Here is a 20,688-nt window from a genome sequence, read left to right as displayed (position 1 = left end):
AAAAAACAACAACAACAACAACAACAACAACAACAAAAACTCTTTAGTAAAGAGATTTTGAGTCCTTCATGGTTTTGGTTACTATTTCTGTAAACAGTCTGTATTTTAAGTTGATGCTGAAGTAAACAGTGGTTGAACATTACCCTTCAATTGCTAGGAGACCAGTGACTTTGTGATGTCACAACTAACCTTCGATTGCTAGGAGACGAGTGATTTTGCGATGTCACAGCTTTTTGACTGGGAGGACCTCTGTGATGGTCTAGAGAGTTTCTCTCTGCAGGACAGGCAGACATAATTTGAAGCTGAACCAGACAAATGAGAAAATTATCTGAAGAAATGTTTCTCTGAGATGGCACATATTTCTTCAGAAATTCAAGATGGGTCTCCCAAAGATGAACCCACTGGTTCAGAAGCCTCCATTAGACCTTCTTTGTATGATTATACAACTGGGGACTCAGTTTTGAGATCTATGATTGAAGAATATGCTTTTCAGGCTTTGTCTGAGGAACTGGTGATCAAAGGGCCACACTACACATATCCTGTCTCTGAAACAGATGACACAAATGATTTTCTTTCACTCACATTTCCACAAAAACTTTGGAATATAGTTGAAAGTGATCAGTTTGTATCTATTTGGTGGGATGACACAGGCACATGTATAGTGATCAATGAAGAACTCTTTAAGAAAGAAGTCTTGGAAAGAAAGGATCCTTTCAGAATATTTGAAACCAAGAGTATGAAAAGTTTAATTCGACAGCTTAACCTTTATGGATTTCATAAAAAGCGGCAAACTGTTCAAAGATCGGCTTCACTACCTGTCTTTCTGGAAGAAGAAAACAACATCTCTCTTTTGAGTAAGGTATTCCAAAATTTTCACTTATTGCCAACATGTCAGATTAAACCATGTGACCTAGAAAGCATGTTCATATATGTAGCTAAAACAGAATTTAAACTTGAGATAACAAGTTGTTGAAAAAGTTTTATATTTTTGAAGTTGAAAACAGCTGGAGGTTAAAATATTGGATGTTAACAAACTTTCCTTTTTTTTTTTTAGTTTTTTATTTTTTTAATTTTATTTTTTTTTTAAATTTTTAGTTTTTTATTTTTTAAATTTTAAAATCTTTAATTCTTACATGTGTTCCCAAACATGAACCCCCCTCCCAGACAGAAGTTCTGAAGCTAAAGTGGTATTTACTGTATATATACAACATACTTTTAGTTGAGCATATTCTCTCTAACATGTTACCTGTTAAAACTACCAACAGAGGTATTTGATTTGATGTTATTTAATTGGTTCCATTAAAGGAATACGTTTTTATAACTTAGCTTTGTTTGTCAGTTTTACCTTGGTTTATAAAGAAACTAAATAATTTAATTCTTTGATTTTAGTTACAGACCTACTATAATCCAAATTTCAAAAGAGGCCATCCCCAACTTTTAGTAAGAATGCAAAGAAGAGTTGGAATTAACAGTGTGTCTCCAATATCTTCATTAGTTCAAGGCAACAAGAAGCATGCTAAAGCAACTGTCAAAAAAGATGATCATAACTCTGAATTTCTTCCAGAAATGAGTGGAGAGAGTGCATTTCCAGCCTCCACAAGTTTAAGTGTGCCTTTCATACAAAAGCCTCATACCAGCCAGGTAGTCGCTAATACAAGTGCCCTATCTCCATGTGCCTTACCTACCCCATCAGCAATATCAGTTAGACACACAGACCAGATTGTGGTAGATCAACCTGAAGTTTTACAAAAGTTGAGCAGTTTTAATTGGCACTCAAAGAGCAGCTGCACTCAAGTAAATGGCCACGTTGAGGACTTTGCTACTACAACTGCATCTACTTCTCGGAACCACATCGAATCTCCATTACAGAGCAGTTATTCTGGACTGATGGTGGAACCTTCTAAATTTCCAGACAGGCATAGCGATATGTCAGCCCGTGACAGTCCTTTTCTTAACCTGCAAGAGAGAGGCAACTCATGGTTCTCAGTACCAACAATCGCTTATACAGCTGCCTCCTCTCTTCCGAGTAAACTCATCAACAATCATCAATATGTGAAAACCATCCTAATTAAAACTGACCTATCAAATACGTGTCAGATTATGGAGCCTAAAGGAGATTGAAATTTATATTCGGAGACGTCAACAGATGTCTACAATTCTTGTATTTGAACAATAAATTTCCATGTTCATCTTCATAGTTTCATTTTTTAATTTTCAAACAAGGAAGAGTAAAATGAGGCTTTAGTTCAATGGTTGGCTATTTTAATGCATGGTTTTATAAACACGTCAGTTCAAGAAAACATTCGCTATGCATCCTAGGTAAATGACACCTGATATAATATTCATAAGCAAGAAAATGAGAACAAAGCGAAAAGAGGTAATGGGTGTAAAGTGATTTCTGAAACCATCCCTGATGAAATGAAGGGGTGCTAAATTAGGATGGTATGGATGAAGGAAGAGATGCAAATAAAGTTAGAAAAATGAAAATACACAGTATGAACTTTGGTGCATTCACACATTATATTCTATTAGTTACTGGTAGAGTCTTAAAAGGTTAGACAGCAGATTGCTTTCATTATAGAAATTCATTCTGTCCTTGAAAATATAGATATTGCAGCATGTTCAAAATCTTGATCACAATTATGCCATCACTGTGATAACAAAGATAACATGACATAATCAGTGACTGGCCCATGGTCAGCACAAGATATGTACTTTACAAGTGGTATTCTATAGGGTCATTTTCGTCTGCTGTCCTTAAGGACCCTCTTTATTTCCTGACACCAAGATTCCACCCTATAATTCCAAATGCATTTTTAGACGTTGCTTATCTGTCGCCACAGAGACAGAATAAATTCCTGGTGGTGACTGCAGCACATCAGCATGGTTAAAAAGTTCTTGAACAACATGATATCTGTTTTCCTTAGTAATTTCAGTATCTTTCTCTTATACTGTGCTTCTGAAGCTACAATCACGCAAATTATTTTCAATCATGCTAAGCCCCTTCTCACAACTTTGTCTCAACACTTTCTTCAGATTGGAAGGAACTTATGTTTGCCCTCCCATGAAGGAGAGCACAGATATCAGGTCCTCAATGTATCTTTCACATCAGCTGAAACATAGATCCTGCCAATCACACATTTTAAGTGCTTACTGAATTATCAATGAAGAAACGTAATAACCAATCAAATGCTCTACACATTACTCAGCAACATTCTATAACCTGCACTACTATCATAATTCGCCTTTGCTATTTACTGAGAAAATTTTCCCAGTTGATAAATATTTATTATATTTACATGGATGTACGACTTCTCGGGAGGCATGTATTCCCGTGTTTTGAAGAATATTTCACGTTTTCATGTCATTTTTCTCTTGTGTTATTTTGCTGCGTCAATCAAAGTCCTTTGCATAGGCAAATAGGAGTAGATGCTTTCCTGGAGTTCTCTTACTTTTTGGAGGACCCAGTAGGTGTTGACAATTTAATCTCGGATTCCCCTGCCCTTTGTAAATCCAGCTTGAACATCTGGAAACTCATGGTTCACATTCTGTTGAAACTTGGCTTGGGGAATTTTGAGCAGTTCTTTGCGACTCTGTGCTGTTGCTGCTGCTGCTAAGTCGCGTCAGTCATGTCCGACTCTGTGCGACCCGTAGACAGCAGCCCACCAGGCTCTGCTGTCCCTGGGATTCTCCAGGCAAGAACACTGGAGTGGGTTGCCATTTCCTTCTCCAGGGCATGAAAGTGAAAAGAAAAAGGGAAGTCACTCAGTCGTGTCTGACTCTTCACGACCCCATGGACTGAAGCCTACCAGACTCCTCCATCCATGGGATTTTCCAGGCAAGAGTACTGGGGTGGGTTGCCATTGCCTTCTCCGCGACTGTGTGAGATGTATGCAATTAAGCACTTGTGTGAACATTCTTTGGATTGCCTTTCTTTGCGGTTGGAAAGAAAACTGACCATTTGCAGTCCTCTGGCCACAGCTGAGTCTCCCAAATTTGCTGGCATATAGAGGGCAGCACACTCGGAGCATCTTCTTTCAGAATTTGAAATATCTCAACTGAATTCCATCACCTCCTCGAGCTTTGTTGGTAAGTATGCTTCCTAAGTCCCCTAGACTTTGTATTACAGCACGTCCAGCGCTAGGTGAATGATCATACCATCGTCCTTCACTGGGTCATGAAGATCCTTTGGGCATAGTTCATCTGTTTATTCTTCCCACCTCCTCTTAATAGCTTCTACTTCTGTTATGTCCGTACCATTTCTGTCCTTTATTGTGTCCACCTGTGTATGAAATTTTCCCTTGGAATCTCTGATTTTCTTGACGAGATCAGTGAGGATACAATTCTATTTATTTCCTTTATTTATTGGCTTTAATAACTGTGAAAGATGTTATCTCTTTTTACTATTCCTTAGAACTCTGCATCCAAATGTGTACCGTTTTTCTTTTTCTCTTTTCGTTTAGCTTCACTACTCTTCTCAGCTCTCTTTGAGGCCAGGTAACTTTCTGTTCAGTTCAGTTCAGTCGCTCAGTCATGTCCGACGCATTGTGACCACCAAATTGCAGCATGCCAGGCCTCCCTGTCCATCACCAACTCCTGGAGTTCACTCAGACTAACGTCCATCGAGTAAGTGATGCCATCGAGCCATCTCATCCACTGTCATCCCCTTCTCCTCTTGCCCACAATCCCTCCCAGCATCACAGTATTTTCCAATGAGTCAACTCTTCGCGTGAGGTGGCCAAAGTACTGGAGCTTCAGCTTGAGCATCATTCCTTCCAAGGGAATCCCAGGGCTGATTTCCTTCAGAATGGACTGGTTGGATCTTCTTTCAGTCCAAGGAAATTTCAAGTTTTTTTTTTTTTCCAACACCACAGTTCAAAAGCATCAGTTATTCGGCACTCAGCCTTCTTCACAGTCCAACTCTCACATACATACAATGACTTCAGGAAAAACCATAACCTTGACTAGACGGACCTTACTCAGCAAAGTAATGTCTCTGCTTTTGAATATACTATCTAGGTTGGCCATAACTTTTCTACCAAGGAGTAAGTGTCTTTTAATTTCATAGCTGCAGTCACCATCTGCAGTGATTTTGGAGCCCCCCAAAAAGTAAAGTCTGACACTGTTTCCACTATTTCTCCTCTGTTTCCCATGTAGTGATGGGACCAGATGCCATGATCTTCGTTTTCTGAAAGTTGAGCTTTAAGCCAACTTTTTCACTCTCCTCTTTCACTTTCATCAAGAGGCATTTTAGTCCCTTTTCACTTTCTGCCATAAGGGTGGGGTCATCTGCATATCTGAGGTTCTTGATATTTCTCCCAGCAGTCTTGATGCCAGCCTGTGTTTCTTCCTGTAAAGCATTTCTCGTGATGTACTCTGCATAGAGGTTAAATAAGCACGGTGAAAATATACAGCCTTGATGCACTTATTTTCTTCTTCTTCTTCTTCTTTTTTTTTTAATTCTTATTTTTACTTTATTTTACTTTACAATACTGTGTTGGTTTTGCCATACATTGACATGAATCCACCCCGGGTGTACATGTGTTCCCAAACAAGAACCCCCGTTCCACCTCCCTCCCCATAACATCTCTCTGGGTCATCCCTGTACACCAGCCCCAAACATGCTGTATCCTGCATCAGACATAGACTGGCGATTCGATTCTTACATGATAGTATACATGTTACAATGCCATTCTCCCAAATCATCCCACCCTCTCCCTCTCCCTCAGAGTCCAAATGTCCGCTCTACACATCTGTGTCTTTTTTGCTCTCTCGCACACAGGGTCCTCATTACCATCTTTCTAAATCCCATAGATATGTGTTAGTATACTGTATTGGTGTTTTTCTTTCTGGCTTACTTCACTCTGTATAATAGGCTCCAGTTTCATCCATCTCATCAGAACTGATTCAAATGTATTGTTTTTAATGGCTGAGTAATACTCCATTGTGTATATGTACCACAGCTTTCTTATCCATTCATCTGCTGATGGACATCTAGGTTGTTTCCATGTCCTGGCTATTATAAACAGTGCTGCGATGAACATTGGGGTACATGTGTCTCTTTCAATTCTGGTTTCCTCGGTGTGTATGCCCAGCAGTGGGATTGCTGGGTCATAAGGCAACTCTATTTGCCATTTTTTAAGGAATCTCCACACTCTTCTCCATGGTGGCTGTACTAGTTTGCGTTCCCCCCAACAGTGTAGGAGGGTTCCCTTTTCTCCACACCCTCTCCAGCATTTATTGCTTGCAGATTTTTGGATCGCAGACATGCTGGTGTGAAGTGGTACCTCATTGTCATTTTGATTTGCATTTCGCTAATAATGAGTGATGTTGAGCATCTTTTCATGTGTTTGTTAGCCATCCATATGTCTTCTTTGGAGAAATGTCTATTTAGTTCTTTGTCCCATCTTTTGATTGGGTCGTTTATTTTCCTGGAATGGAGCTGCATAAGTTGATTGTATATTTTTGAGATTAGTTGTTTGTCAGTTGCTTCATTTGCTATTATCTTTTCCCATTCAGAAGTCTGTCTTTTCACCTTGCATATAATTTCCTTTGTTGTGCAGAAGCTTTTAATTTTAGCTAGATCCCACTTGTTTATTTTTGCTTTTATTTCCAGTATTCTGGGAGATGGATCATAGAGGATCCTGCTGCAATTTATGCCGGAGAGTGTTTTGCCTCTGTTCTCCTCTAGGGGTTTTATAGTTTCTGGTCTTAGGTTTAGATCTTTAATCCATTTTGAGTTTATTTTTGTGTGTGGTATTAGAAAGTGATCTAGTTTCATTCTTTTACAAGTGGTTAACCAGTTTTTCCAGCACCACTTGTTAAAGAGATTGTCTTTACTCCATTGAATATTCTTGCCTCATTTGTCAAAGATAAGGTGTCCAAATGTGTATGGATTTATCTCTGGGCTTTCTATTTTGTTCCGTTGATCTTTATTTCTGTCTTTGTACCAGGACCATACTATCTTGATGACTGTGACTTTGTAGTAGAGTCTGAAGTCAGGCAAGTTGATTCCTCCAGTTCCATTCTTCTTTCTCAAGATTGCTTTGGCTATTCGAGGTTTTTGTATTCCATGCAAACCTTGGAATTATTTGTTCTAGTTCTGTGAAAAATATGGCTGGTAGCTTGATAGCGATTGCATTGAATTTGTACATTGCTTTGGGTAATATAGTCTTTTTCACTATATTGATTCTTCCGATCCATTAAGATGATATATTTCTCCATCTATTAGTGTCCTCTTTGATTTCTTTCATCAGTGTTTTATAGTTATATATATACATATATATATAAATATATATAAATATATATATATATATAAATATATAAATATATATATATATATATGTCTTTAGTTTCTTTAGGTAGATATATTCCTAAGTGTTTTATTATTTTTGTTGCAATGGTGAATGAAATTGTTTCCTTAATTTCTTTTTCTACTTTCTCGTTTTTAGTGTCTAGGAATGCAAGAGACTCTGCGTGTTGATTTTATATCCTGCAACTTTACTATATTCAGTGATTAGCTCTAGTAATTTTCTGGTGGAGTCTTTAGGGTTTTCTATGTAGAGGATCATGTCATCTGCAAACAGTGAGAGTTTTACTTCTTTTCCAGTTTGGATTTCTTTTATTTCTTTTTCTACTCTGATTGCTGTGGCCAAAATTTCCAGAACTATGTTGAATAGTAGTGATGAAAGTGGGCAGCCTTGTCTTGTTCCTGACTTTAGGGGAAAATGCTTTCAATTTTTCACCAATGAGGATAATGCTTGCTGTGGGCTTGTCATATATAGCTTTTATTATGTTGAGTTATGTTTCCTCTATTCCTGCTTTCTGGAGAGTTTTTATCATAAATGGATTTTGAATTTTGTCAAAGGCCTTCTCTGCATCTATTGAAATAATCCTATGGCTTTTATTTTTCTATTTGTTACTGGGATGAATTACATTGATTGATTTGCGGATATTGAAGAATCCTTGAATCCCTGGGATAAAGCCTACTTGGTCATGGTGTATGATGTTTTTAACGTGTTGTTGGATTCTGATTGCTAGAATTTTGTTGAGGATTTTTGCATCTATTTTCATTGGTGATATTGGCCTGTAGTTTTCTTTTCTTTTCTTTTTTTTTTTTTTTGTCAAATTTTGTATTAGTGTGATGGTGGCCTCATAGAATGAGTTTGGAAGCTGACCTTCCTCTGCAATTTTCTGGAAGAGTTTGAGGAGGAGAGGTGTTAGCTCTTCTCGAAACTTTTGGAAGTATACAGCTGTGAAGCCATCTGGACCTGGGCTTTTGTTTGCTGGAAGATTTCTGATTACAGTTTCAATTTCCGTGCTTGTGATGGGTCTGTTAAGATGTTCTGTTTCTTCCTGGTACAGTTTTGGAAAGTTGTACGTTTCTAAAAATTTGTCCATTTCGTCTACATTGTCCATTTTATTGGCATATCATTGCTGATAGTAGTCTCTTACGATCTTTGGATTTCTGTGTTTTCTGTTGTGATCACTCCATTTTCCGATAAAATAGACTAAAACAAAGCCTGTGAAAAGAGACAAAGAAGGCCACTACATAATGATCAAAGGATTAATCCAAGAGGAAGATATAACAATTATAATTATATATGCATCCAATGTAGGAGCACCGCAATATGTAACAGTGCTAACAAGTATGAAAGGGGAAGTTAACAATAACACAATAATAGCAGGAGACTTTAATACTCCACTCACACCTATGGACAGATCAACTAAACAGATTAGCAAAGAAACGCAAACTTTAAATGGTACATTAGACCAGTTAGACCTAATTGATATCTATAGGACATTTCACCCCAAAACAATGAATTTCACCTTTTTCTCAGGTGCTCATGGAAACTTCTCCAGGATAGATCACATTCTGGGCCATAAATCTAAACCTGATAAATTAAAAAAAAAAAAAAATCAAAATCCTTCCAAGCATCTTTTGTGATCATAATGCATTAAGATTAGATCTCAATTACAGGAGAAAAACTATTAAAAATTCCAACATATGGAGGCTGAACAATACACTGCTGAATAATAAACAAATCACAGAAGAAATAAAAAAAGAAATCAAAGTATGCATAGAAACTAATAAAAATGAAAACAGAACGAACCAAAACCTGTGGGACACTATAAAAGCAGTGCTAAGAGGAAAGTTCATAGCAATACAGGCATACTCAAGAAACAAGAAAAAAGTCAAATAAATAACCTAAATCTATACCTAATGCAACTAGAAAAGAAATAATTGGAGAATCTGAGAGTTAGTAGAAGGAAAGAAATCTTAAAAATTAGGGCAGAAATAAATGCCAAAGAACCAAAAGAGACCATAGCAAAAATCAACAAAGCCAAAAGCTGGTTCTTTGAAAGGATAAGGAAAATTGACAAACCATTAGCCAGACTCATTAAGAAACAAAGAGAAAAATCAAATCAATGAAATTAGAAATGAAAATGGAGAGTGCACTTTCTTTCCTATTTGATACCCGTCTGTTCTTCCATGTCCAGTTCTAACTGGTGCTTCCTGACCTGCATACAGATTTCTGAAGAAGCAGGTCAGATTGTCTGCTATTCCCATCTCTTTCAGAATTTTCCAGTTTATTGTGATCCACACAGTCAAAGGCTTCATCATAGTCAATAAAACAGAAAGGATTTTTTTTTTCTGGAACTCTCTTGCTTTTCCCATGATCCAGTGGATGTTGGCAATTTGATCTCTGGTTCCTCTGCCTTTTCTAAAACCAGCTTGAACATCAGGACGTTCACAGTTCACATATTGCTGAAGCCTGGCTTGGAAAATTTTGAGCATTAATTTACTATCGTGTGAGATGAGTGCAATTGTGCAGTAGATTGAGCATTCTTTGGCCTTGCCTTTCTTTGGGATTGGAATGAAAATTGACTTTTTCCAGTCTCGTGACCACTGCTGAGTTTTCCAAATTTGCTGGCATATTGAGCACAGCACTTTCAAGCATCATCTTTCAGGATTAGAAATAGCTCCACTGGAATTCTATCACCTCCACTAGCTTTGTTTGTAGTGATGCTTTCTAAGGCCCACTTGACTTCACATTCCAGGATGTCTGGCTCTAGACGAGGGATCACACCATCGTGATTATCCGGGTCATTAAGATCTTTTTTGTATAGTGCTTCTGTGTATTCTTGCAACATCTTCTTAATATCTTCTGCTTCTGTTAGGTCCAGACTATTTCTGTCCTTTATCGATCCCATCTTTGCATAAAATGTTCCCTTGGTATCTCTGATTTTCTTGAAGAGATCTCTAGTCTTTCCTATTCTGTTCTTTTCCTCTATTTCTTTGCATTGATCACTGAAGAAGGCTATCTTATCTCTCCTTGCTATTCTTTGGAACTCTGCATTCAGATGCTTATTTCTTTCCTTTTCTCCTTTTCTTTTCGCCTCTCTTCTTTTCTCAGCTATTTGAAAGGCCTCGCCACATAGCCAATTTGCTTTTTTGCATTTCTTTTCCATGGGGATGGTCTTGATCCCTGTACAATGTCACAAACCCCATTCCATAGTTCATCAGGCAGTCTATCTACAGATCTAGTCCCTTAAATCGATTTCTCACTTCCACTGTATAATTATAAGGGATTTTATTTAGGTCATACCCGAATGGTCCAGCGGTTTTCCCTACTTTCTTCAAGTTAAGTCTGAATTTGGTAATAAGCAGTTCATGATCTGAGCCACAGTCAGGTCCTGGTCTTGTTTTTCTGACTGTATAGAGGTTCTCCATCTTTAACAACAAAGAATATAATCAATCTGATTTCGGTGTTGACCGTCTGGTGATATCCACGTATAGAGTCTTCTGTTGTGTCGTTGGAAGAAGGTGTTTGCTATGACCAGTGGATTTTCTTGGCAAAACTCTGTTAGTCTTTGCCCTGATTCATTCCACATTCCAAGGCCAAATTTGCTTGTTAACCTAGGTGTTTCTTGACTTCCTACTTTTGCATTCCAGTCCCCTAGAATGAAAAGGACATATTTCTTGGGGCTTAGTTCTACAAGGTCTTGTAGGTCTTCATAGAACCGTTCAACTTCAGCTTCTTCAGCATTGCTGGTTGGGGCATAGACTTGGATTAGGTTGATATTGAATGGTTTGCCTTGGAAGCGAACAGAGATCATTCTGTCATTTTTGAGATTGCCTCCAAATACTGCATTTTGGACTCTTCTGTTGACCATGATGGCTACTCCATTTCTTCTGAGGGATTCCTGCCAGTAGTAGTAGATATAATGGTCATCTGAGTTAAACTCATCCATTCCAGTCCATTTTACTTCGCTGATTCCTAGAATGTCGACGTTCACTCTTGCCATCTCTTGTTTGATCACTTCCAATTGGCCTTGATTCATGGACCTGATATTCCAGGTTCCTATGCAATATTGCTCTTTATAGCATTGGACATTGTTTCCATCACCAGTCACATCCGCAGCGGGGTATTGTTTTTGCTTTGGCTCCTTCCCTTCTTTCTTTTTGGAGTTATTTCTCCACTGATCTCCAGTAGCGTATTGGACACATACTGACCTGGGGTATTCCCCTTTCAGTATCCTATTATTTTGCCTTTTCATACTGTTCCTGGGGTTCTCAAGGCAAGAATACTGAAGTGGTTTGCCATTCCTTTCTCAAGTGGACCACATTCTGTCAGAGCTCTCCACCATGACCCTCCCACCTTGGGTTGCCCTGTGGGCATGGCTTGGCTTCATTGAGTTAGACAAGGCTGTGGTCCTAGCGTGATTAGATTGACTAGGTTTCTGTGAGTATGGTTTCAGTGTCTCTGCCCTCTGATGCCCTCTTGCAACACCTACCATCTGACTCGTGTTTCTATTACCTTGGGCGTGGGGTATCTCTTCACGGCTGTTCCAGGAAAGAGCAGCCACTGCTCCTTACCTTGGACGAAGGGTATCACACCACCGCCACCCTTCCTGACCTTCCACGTGGTATAACTCCTCTAGGCCCACCTGCGCCAGTGCAGCCACCGCTTCTTGGATGTGGGTTGTCCTTCCTGGCCGCCGCCCCTGGCCTCGGCCATGGGGTGTCTCCTCCCAGCTGCCGCTCCTGGCCTTGGAAGCCAGGTGGCTCCTCCCGGCTCCCGACCCTGTCCTTGGACCAGGGTGGCTCCTCTCGGCCGTTCCTGGGCAGTCCCAGCCTGGCACTCTTGACCGCTGCCCTGACCTCTGACGTGGGGTAGCTCCTCTTGGCCACGCTGAGTGTGCCAGCTGTTACAGCCGCTTTACCATTTTGCATTTCTTTTCTTGCAGATTTTCTTGATCACTGCTTCCTATACAATATCAGAAACCTCCATCCATAGGTCTCCAAGCGATCATCTATCAGATAGAATCCCCTGTATCTATTTATCACTTCCACCGTATAATCATAAGGGTTTTTATTTCAAATATGTAAAATATATTAATTCCCTATTTCCTCTAGAGAAATCTTCACCCAGATTTTCATCAAAGAAATGCAGAAAACTCTATATGTTATTTGGGAAATACATGAAATATAGCTGTTTGATGTTTGCCATTTAGTTCAGGCCTTAATTTCTGAATCATGTAAAATTATCTTTCTTGTGTATGAATATGGAAAGTGTTTCACATGTGAAAATTTGAGAATTCATATTTCATATGAGAACATTTCTCCCCAGATTGTCAGATGTGAAAGAGAGAGAATTTCAAATCTCATATCTGAAGACTGTAATTCAAACTTGTTTGATGGAAATATAGAGAATTTCAGAGCTCATGCATGAAATCTGCAGGCAAATTCTTTATTTCTTGTGGGAAAATTAACACAGGTTTTTTCAAATGTTAGACAGTATTCATTATTTCATGCAGGAAAGACTTCACAAATGTTTTCAAATTACAAATATGAAAAAATTCCATGTTTCATGTGACCATGTTGGGATATGTGACATAGATAATTTTTTATTTCCTGTCAAAGAATCTGCATCCAGATTTTCATAACTCTAATGTAAAAATTTCCACATTTTTCTGCAGAAAATTTTGTGTCCATAATTTCACATATGATGTACAGAGAATTCTGTATTTTAAGTTGGAAATACTTTCTCCAGATTTGCATATGTGAATAATAGAGAATTTTATGTTTCAGATCCTGAAATCTGCGTCTAGAGTTTCACATGTGAAACAGAATTTCATCTTTTATGTAGGACACTCTCATTTTACATGTCTGTACTTGAAACAGATAATGCTTTCATCAAGAGGCGCCTTACTTACTATTTTTCTTTCTGTCATTACGGTGTTGTCATTGGGATTACTAAGGCTATTCATATCTCCCACATAAATTTTGTTTCTAACTTGAGCTTCATCTAGATTATTATTTTTTCATCGTATTCTCTGCACAGAAGTTAAATAAGCAGGACAACAATACAAAGCTTTGACTTCTTCCTTTCCCAGTTTTGAATCAGTTCATTGCCCTGTGTCCAATTCTAACTGCTGCACCTTTACTTCCATACATGTTTCCCAGGAAACATATAAGGTATTCTCTCATTCTTATCTCTAAAAATTTTACAAAATTATTATTATCATTATTATTATTTTTGGTTTGTGTGTGATTTGCAGTGTCCAAGTCATTAGCAGAGACAGTTAAGCAGATATAGATGATCGTACGCTATCTCCTTGCTTATTCTATGATACAAATATCAACTCATGTGTACCTCTTATGAGTAAATAATTAACTACACATTCCTGTGTTTGTTGGTTTTGTTATTTTATTTTTTGGTCATTGTGGCTGTTGTTGTTTTCTCTCTTTTTCAAGTAGTCAAGTGCCAACTGGTAATTTCCCAAGAACTTGCCATCTTTTTCTACATGAATTAAATTATGCCCATGGCAGTCTCTGACCTTTGATAGCCACTCAATGGAGTTACACTTCAAGATCCGAAATCAGAGATCTGTGCTCTGGGAAAATGTCAGGAACGTCAAAAACTAGCTAGATATATTCAAGTGCTGACTTTTTGAACCCAATTATGCTATTATATTTTACCTGGAAAGTTCTGCATTTCTTCATACCGATGACAATTACTCATTAATAGAAATTTCCAAGGGGGGAAAGAAAAACAACAACAACACAATATGGTTGATTGCATGTTGGAAGTTAAAGTAGAACCAGTTACGTGTGCATGTAAGCAATGTCCCATCAAACAGATTGACTCATGGCAACTAATGTTTCCTGTTTTACTGTCAACGAAGGAAGAATAATAGAGATTGCCAGGAAAAACTGAGAAGTTCCAAGAAGGCAGAATTGTAGGCAGATGTGAAATGCAACTCTCTCAATGAATGGACCACAAATAATACTACTATATGCACAATAGTTCTCCCACAGCATCAGATAAATACTAGCAGAAGACCTTGGTCACCTGAGTGTCCCATGTGGGTTCCAAATACACCTATGTAGAAAGGAACTAAGAAGGGAGAAGGAGGATAAGAAGAAATAAGACAAAGCCTGTGCCTTGTGGTGGGAGATGGAGAAGCAGGGAAGAGATTTCCAGAATGAGGCAAGCTCCTTCACTAAAGGGTAAATTACCTTGGACTGAAAGGAAACACGATAAAACAGATGATGAAATATAATTTGGATAGAGCGAGAGCCACACAGACAATGTGTGTCATGGCCCTGTATGGCTCAAACTGCAATGCAGCTCAGCCAGTGTGTATGGGGTCCAGAAGCCGGAAGGCGGGATTTAGAGAGCCATTCTGGGAGAGGACTGCTATTGACTGTGTGGAGATGGCCTGATGGTCCACGTATGAGTAGTTGTGTTGCAGGAAATGTCTTTTGAGAATTCCCAAACTGCCAAAGAGGGAGCACCTTACTGCATTATCACATACAGGAGGTAGAGATATCTTGGTAGACCCTCACCTTCCCACCTGTTAACCCCTACTTCAAGGCAATAGAGAAAGACCAGCAGAAGTACCACTCATGCTCCTGAAAACACAGGCTAGAAGAGGATCCCATTAAGGCCAAATCTTTTCTGCCTATGGCTGCTGGCTCCTATTCAAAATGGTGCCACCATGGTTCCAGCATTTCAAGTAGCTATACCACCTCCTGTGATCATCACGGCAGATCCCAGTGTGCCACAAGTGTCTAAGGGCAGACTCCTTTGGTGACCACATGGCCTTGGAATGCAGAATGAAGCAGGACAAATACTAATAGAGTTTTGGGAAGAAAATGCACTGGTCATAGCAAACACCCTCTTCCAACAACACAAGAGAAGACTCTACACCTGGACATCACCAGATGGTCAACACCGAAACCAGATGGATTGTATTCTCTAGAGCCAAAGATGGAGAAGCTCTATACAGTCAACAAAAACAAGACCAGGAGCCGACTGTGGCTCAGATCATGAACTCCTTATTACCAAATTCAGACTTAAATTGAAGAAAGTAGGGAAAACCGCTAGACCATTCAGGTATGACCTAATCAAATCCCTTATGATTATACAGTGGAAGTGAGAAATAGATTTAAGGGTCTAGATCTGACAGATAGAGTGCCTGATGAACTGTGGAATGAGATTCGTGACATTGCAGAGGAGAAAAGGATCAAGACGCCATCAGAAAGAAATGCAAAAAAAGCAAAATTGCTGTCTGGGGAGGCCTTACAAATAGCGGTGGAAAGAAGAGAGATGAAAAGCAAAGGAGAAAAGGAAAGATATAAGCATCTGAATGCAGAGTTCCAAAGACTAGCAAGGAGAGATAAGGAAGCCTTCTTCAGCAATCAATGAAAAAAAAAAATAGAGGAAAAGAACAGAGTGGGAAAGACTAGAGATCTCTTCAAGAAAATCAGAGAAACCAAGGGAACATTTCATGCCAATATGGAATCGATAAAGGACAGAAATTGTATGGATCTAACAGAAGCAGAAGACATTAAGAAGTGGTGGCAAGAATATGCAGAAGAACTGTACGAAAAAGATCTTCACGACCCGGATAATCACGATGGTGTGATCCCTCGTCTAGAGCCAGACATCCTGTGACATGAAGTCATGTGGGCCTTAGAAAGCATCACTACAAACAGAGCTAGTGGAGGTAATGGCATTCCAGTTGAGCTGTTTCAAATCCTGAAAGATGATGCTGTAAGAATGCTGCACTCATTGGGGTACATGTGTCTCTTTCAATTCTGGTTTCCTCGGTGTGTATGCCCAGAAGTGGGATTGCTGGGTCATAAGGGAGTTCTATTTGCAATTTTTTTAAGGAATCTCCACACTGTTCTCCATAGTGGCTGTACTAGTTTGCATTCCCACCAACAGTGTAGGAGGGTTCCCTTTTCTCCACACCCTCTCCAGCATTTATTGCTTACAGATTTTTGGATCGCAGCCATTCTGACTGGTGTGAAGTGGTACCTCATTGTGGTTTTGATTTGCATTTCTCTGTTTATAATAGCCAGGACATGGAAACAACCAAGATGTCCATCAGCAGATGAATGGATAAGAAAGCTGTGGTACATATACACAATGGAGTATTACTCAGCCGTTAAAAAGAATTCATTTGAATCAGTTCTGATGAGATGGATGAAACTGGAGCCAATTATACAGAGTGAAGTAAGCCAGAAAGAAAAACACCAATACAGAATACTAACACATATATACGGAATTTAGGAAGATGGCAATGACGACCCTGTATGCAAGTCAGGAAAAGAGACACAGATGTGTATAATGGACTTTTGGACTCAGAGGGAGAGGGAGAGGGTGGGATGATTTGGGAGAATGGGAATTCTAACATGTATACTATCATGTAAGAATTGAATCGCCAGTCCATGTCTGACGTAGGGTGCAGCATGCTTGGGACTGGTGCATGGGGATGACCCAGAGAGATGTTGTGGGGAGGGAGGTGGGGGGGGTCATGTTTGGGAACGCATGTAAGAATTAAAGATTTTAAAATTTAAAAAAAAAAATAGCTTCACTGCCTAGAGCAGCAAATTGAAACAAAATAAAATGAGGCCTGCATGCGCATCTATACAAAAAAAAAAAAAAAAAAGAATGCTGCACTCAATATGTCAGCAAATTTGGAAAACTCAGCAGTGGCCACAGGACTGGAAAAGGTCAGTTTTCATTCCAATTCCAAAGAAAAGCAATGCCAAAGAATGCTCAAACTACCGCACAAATGCACTCAACTCACATGCTAGTAAAGTAATGCTCAAAATTCTCCAAGCCAGGATTCAGCAATACGTGAACCATGAATTTTTTGATGTTCATTCTAGTTTTAGAAAAGGCAGAGGAACCAGAGATCAAATTGCCAACATCTGCTGATCATGGGAAAAGCAAGAGAGTTCCAGAAAAACATCTCTTTCTGATTTATTGACTATGCCAAAGCCTTTGACTGTGTGGATCACAATAACTTGTGGAAAATTCTGAAGGAGATGGGAATAGCCGACCACCTGACCTGTCTCTTGAGAAATCTGTATGCAGGTCAGGAAGCAACAGTTAGAACTAGACATGGGACAACAGACTGGTTCCAAATAGGAAAAGGAGTACGTCAAGGTTGTATTTTGTCACCCTGCTTATCTAACTTCTATGCATAGTACATCATGAGAAATGCTGGACTGGAAGAAATACAAGCTAGAATCAAGACTGCTGGGAGAAATATCAATAACCTCAGATATGCAGATGACACCACCCTTATGGCAGAAAGTGAAGAGGAACTAAAAAGCCTCTCGATGAAAGTGAAAGAGGAGAGAAAAAGTTGGCTTAAAGCTCAACATTCAGAAAATGAAGATTATGGCATCCGGTCCCATCACTTCATGGGGAATTGATGAGGAAACAGTGGAGACAGTGTCAGACTTTATTTTGCGGGGCTCCAAAATCACTGCAGATGGTGATTGCCACCATGAAGTTAGAAGACACTTACTCCTTGGAAGAAAAGTTATGACCAACCTAGATAGCATATTCAAAAGCAGAGACATTATTTTGCCGACTAAGGTCCGTCTAGTCAAGGCTATGGTTTTTCCAGTAGTCATGTGTGGATGTGAGAGTTGGACTGTAAAGAATGGTGAGCACCTAATAATTATGTTTTTGAACTGTGGTGTTGGAGAAGACGCTTGAGTGTCCCTTGGACTGCAAGGAGATCCAACCAGTCCATTCTGAACGAGATCAGCCCTGGAATTTCTTTGGAAGGAATGATGCCGAAGCACAAACTCCAGTACTTTGGCCACCTCATGCGAAGAGCTGACTCATTGGAAAAGACTTTGATGCTGGGAGGGATTGGGGGCAGGAGGAAGAGGGGACGACAGAGGATAAGATGGCTGGATGGCATCACTGTCTGGATTGGATGTGAATCTGAATGAACTCTGGGAGCTGGTGATGGACAGGGTGGCCTGGAATGCTGCGATTCATGGGGTAGCAAAGATTCGGACACGACTGAGGGACTACACTGAATGATTTACGGAGATTATAAATCTGGGAGACGGGAAACTGAAAATGGCAAACCTCTGTCCTAATCGTTCTGTAAAAGTATAAAAGATAATCTTAAACTTGGATAAAGAGGCAGCCCATAAATAACTGAGGGGCTATCTCATTCAGCAACACCTTTCACCTCTTCAGGATGAATCCCTGGCTACTGGAGTTGGACTCCAGCACTCTGTCCCATGTTGAGGACTAGGACACGTTCAGATGCAGCAGTAGGAAACGTGTTATTCTTTTGATGCGTTCAATTGTGTTTTTTTGTGCATCATTTTTCTCAGTTGTAGGCTTCTTTGTTACTACACATTGATTTGATCTTTGAAGTTTATTTCAACCATGTTTTTATTTTTTTATTGCTGTTTCTAATTTACTCTGCTTTTCTATTTTCTGTGCCTTTTCTTGCTGTTGCATCACTTCAATTTTTAACACAGGTATGTATTCTATATTAACTGTGGTTTCTTGTTATTCTGTAGGGGCGGTTCTGATCTTCTTGTCAGACTTGCTTTTTTTATTCTTCAGTTGGCACTCTGCTCTGGTGTTGTTTTTTACTTGATTGAGATTTACTTGATTGGTTCTCTTTATGAATCTCTTGTCTTCTCTGTAATGTTTATTGCTTGTGGTGCCTTCCATTTATTTATCTATTTGTCATGTGTCTATGTTACTTTTTTAATCTCCTCAATATTTACTATGGCATTGTAGTTTTCTGGGCATAAGTTGGGCCTGATCTTTTCTGGTGTCAGCACCTGAGAGGTTAGCAGGCAGGAAGGCCAGGGGTCTCCAAATGAAGGAAATAGCCTGCAAGTGTCAGACATTTTTACTTCTCTTAAGTGGCAGGAGGAAACAAACAAGCAATCTTTGTGCCTTTTTCCCTTCTCTATACAAATTTAAAAGGTGGTTTCTCTTAAAATATTGTGTTGCCATAATGACACTTGGTTTCATCTGAAGTTAACTATTCTCAAACCTTGAGATAACCAATGCATTTTTCTTATGGAAATGCTTGTCTTAAACTATGCTATTCTACTATGCTTTTACCCCAAACTCTGTCGTCAAGTCAGTGCCACCTAATGCCTCAGAACCTACTTGACAAAACAGTATGTTATACTCAGGTATTATTTCCCTCATCTATGTAAAGAAAAAAAATTGTATGGTAATATGTCCTTCTACAAGATTCAAGTTAATAATTGTATGGCCCGGGACGAGTCGTCTGATGCCAAGATTGTCCCAAAATATATCTTATGGGTGAGGGGGCCTGGTGCCACTCTGAGTTTTAAAACATTCCTTTCTTTCATTAGCAGACTGCTAGTGAATATATAACATCCAGCTGAAGACTAACAGGGGGGTTTTCTTTCTGCACCCTCTGCTGCCTATGTCAGAAGTTTTCTCTATCTCTTTATATTTTAATAAAACTTTATTATACAAAGCTCTGAGCGATCCAGCCTTGTCTCTTGTCCCAGATTGAATTCCTCTCCTCCAGAGGCCAAGAATCTGGGCGTATTTTCATTCCACTACCACCTTTCACACTTAGGCCAGGATCATGGGACACCTGGGAATTCCCATCTACCATGAATATCAACTGATGACAGTCTCCATGAAGGCCTCTTTCTTAATCTCTGATGCACTACACCCAACTGCCTACACAACCCATGGCTGATGTGTCACACCACACAACAAGCAAGACAGAAAAACACAGATATTCATCAGCAGATAGACTGCCTAATGTCAGACTAATCCCATAGACACCTACAAATGACATGAACAGATATGGTTCCACCACAAGAGAGGGAAGACTCAGCTGCAGACTCAAGAACACTGTTGTCAATCTCTCCAACTCCAAAGCCAACACTAGCCACTCAATCAGCTTTATCAACTTGGAGTGAAGATGAGGCATAATAAATATAATGCAGCAGTTTGTGAAGAAATAACCATGAACATGGTAAGTAGGGAAATGTGAAGACAGAGAAATATGTTGTGGGCTAAAGAATGTGGTACAAACTCAAAACATAATGAAAGAAAAAATGGGCAGGCTCCCTGAAAGTGGCTTGGATATTGTGGTAGTAAAGGTGATAAGACATTCTAGAAATGGAATGCAGAAAGACGAGAACCATTTCTGAAGGGTCTAGAAAAATGAAAAAGTAACGACAGACAATGAACAATACAGAAAAGGACTTTGGTCTCCTATATGCTAATACATTCTGCTGTAGAGCAGAAGACAACACAACATTGGAAAGAAATTATCCTCCAATTTAGAAATGTAGTTTAAAATGAAACACAAGTGTTCAAAGGCACAAGAGACCTGACA

General features: G+C 39.3%; 1 protein-coding gene across 1 annotated transcript; it reads left to right on the top strand.

The window, feature by feature from the left end:
• The first annotated feature begins 349 nt into the window (after nucleotides 1–349).
• Nucleotides 350–2,121, top strand: LOC138431389 (heat shock transcription factor, Y-linked-like). Its single transcript, XM_069573494.1, has 2 exons — nucleotides 350–859; nucleotides 1,390–2,121. Exons 1-2 carry the CDS (start codon nucleotides 350–352, stop codon nucleotides 2,119–2,121), a joined length of 1,242 nt encoding a protein of 413 aa, XP_069429595.1.
• The last annotated feature ends 18,567 nt before the right edge of the window (nucleotides 2,122–20,688 follow it).

Source organism: Ovis canadensis, chromosome Y, assembly GCF_042477335.2.
Source record: "Ovis canadensis isolate MfBH-ARS-UI-01 breed Bighorn chromosome Y, ARS-UI_OviCan_v2, whole genome shotgun sequence".
In the NCBI taxonomy this organism is placed as follows: Eukaryota; Metazoa; Chordata; class Mammalia; order Artiodactyla; family Bovidae; genus Ovis; species Ovis canadensis.
This window is presented reverse-complemented; position numbering and strand designations above follow the sequence as displayed.

Bases quoted from the DNA above. Each gene is read 5' to 3' on its own strand.
- LOC138431389 (XM_069573494.1), top strand. From the start codon at position 350: ATGGCACATATTTCTTCAGAAATTCAAGATGGGTCTCCCAAAGATGAA. The intron at 860-1,389 runs GTATTCCAAAAT...CTTTGATTTTAG, and splicing joins ACATCTCTCTTTTGAGTAAG to TTACAGACCTACTATAATCC.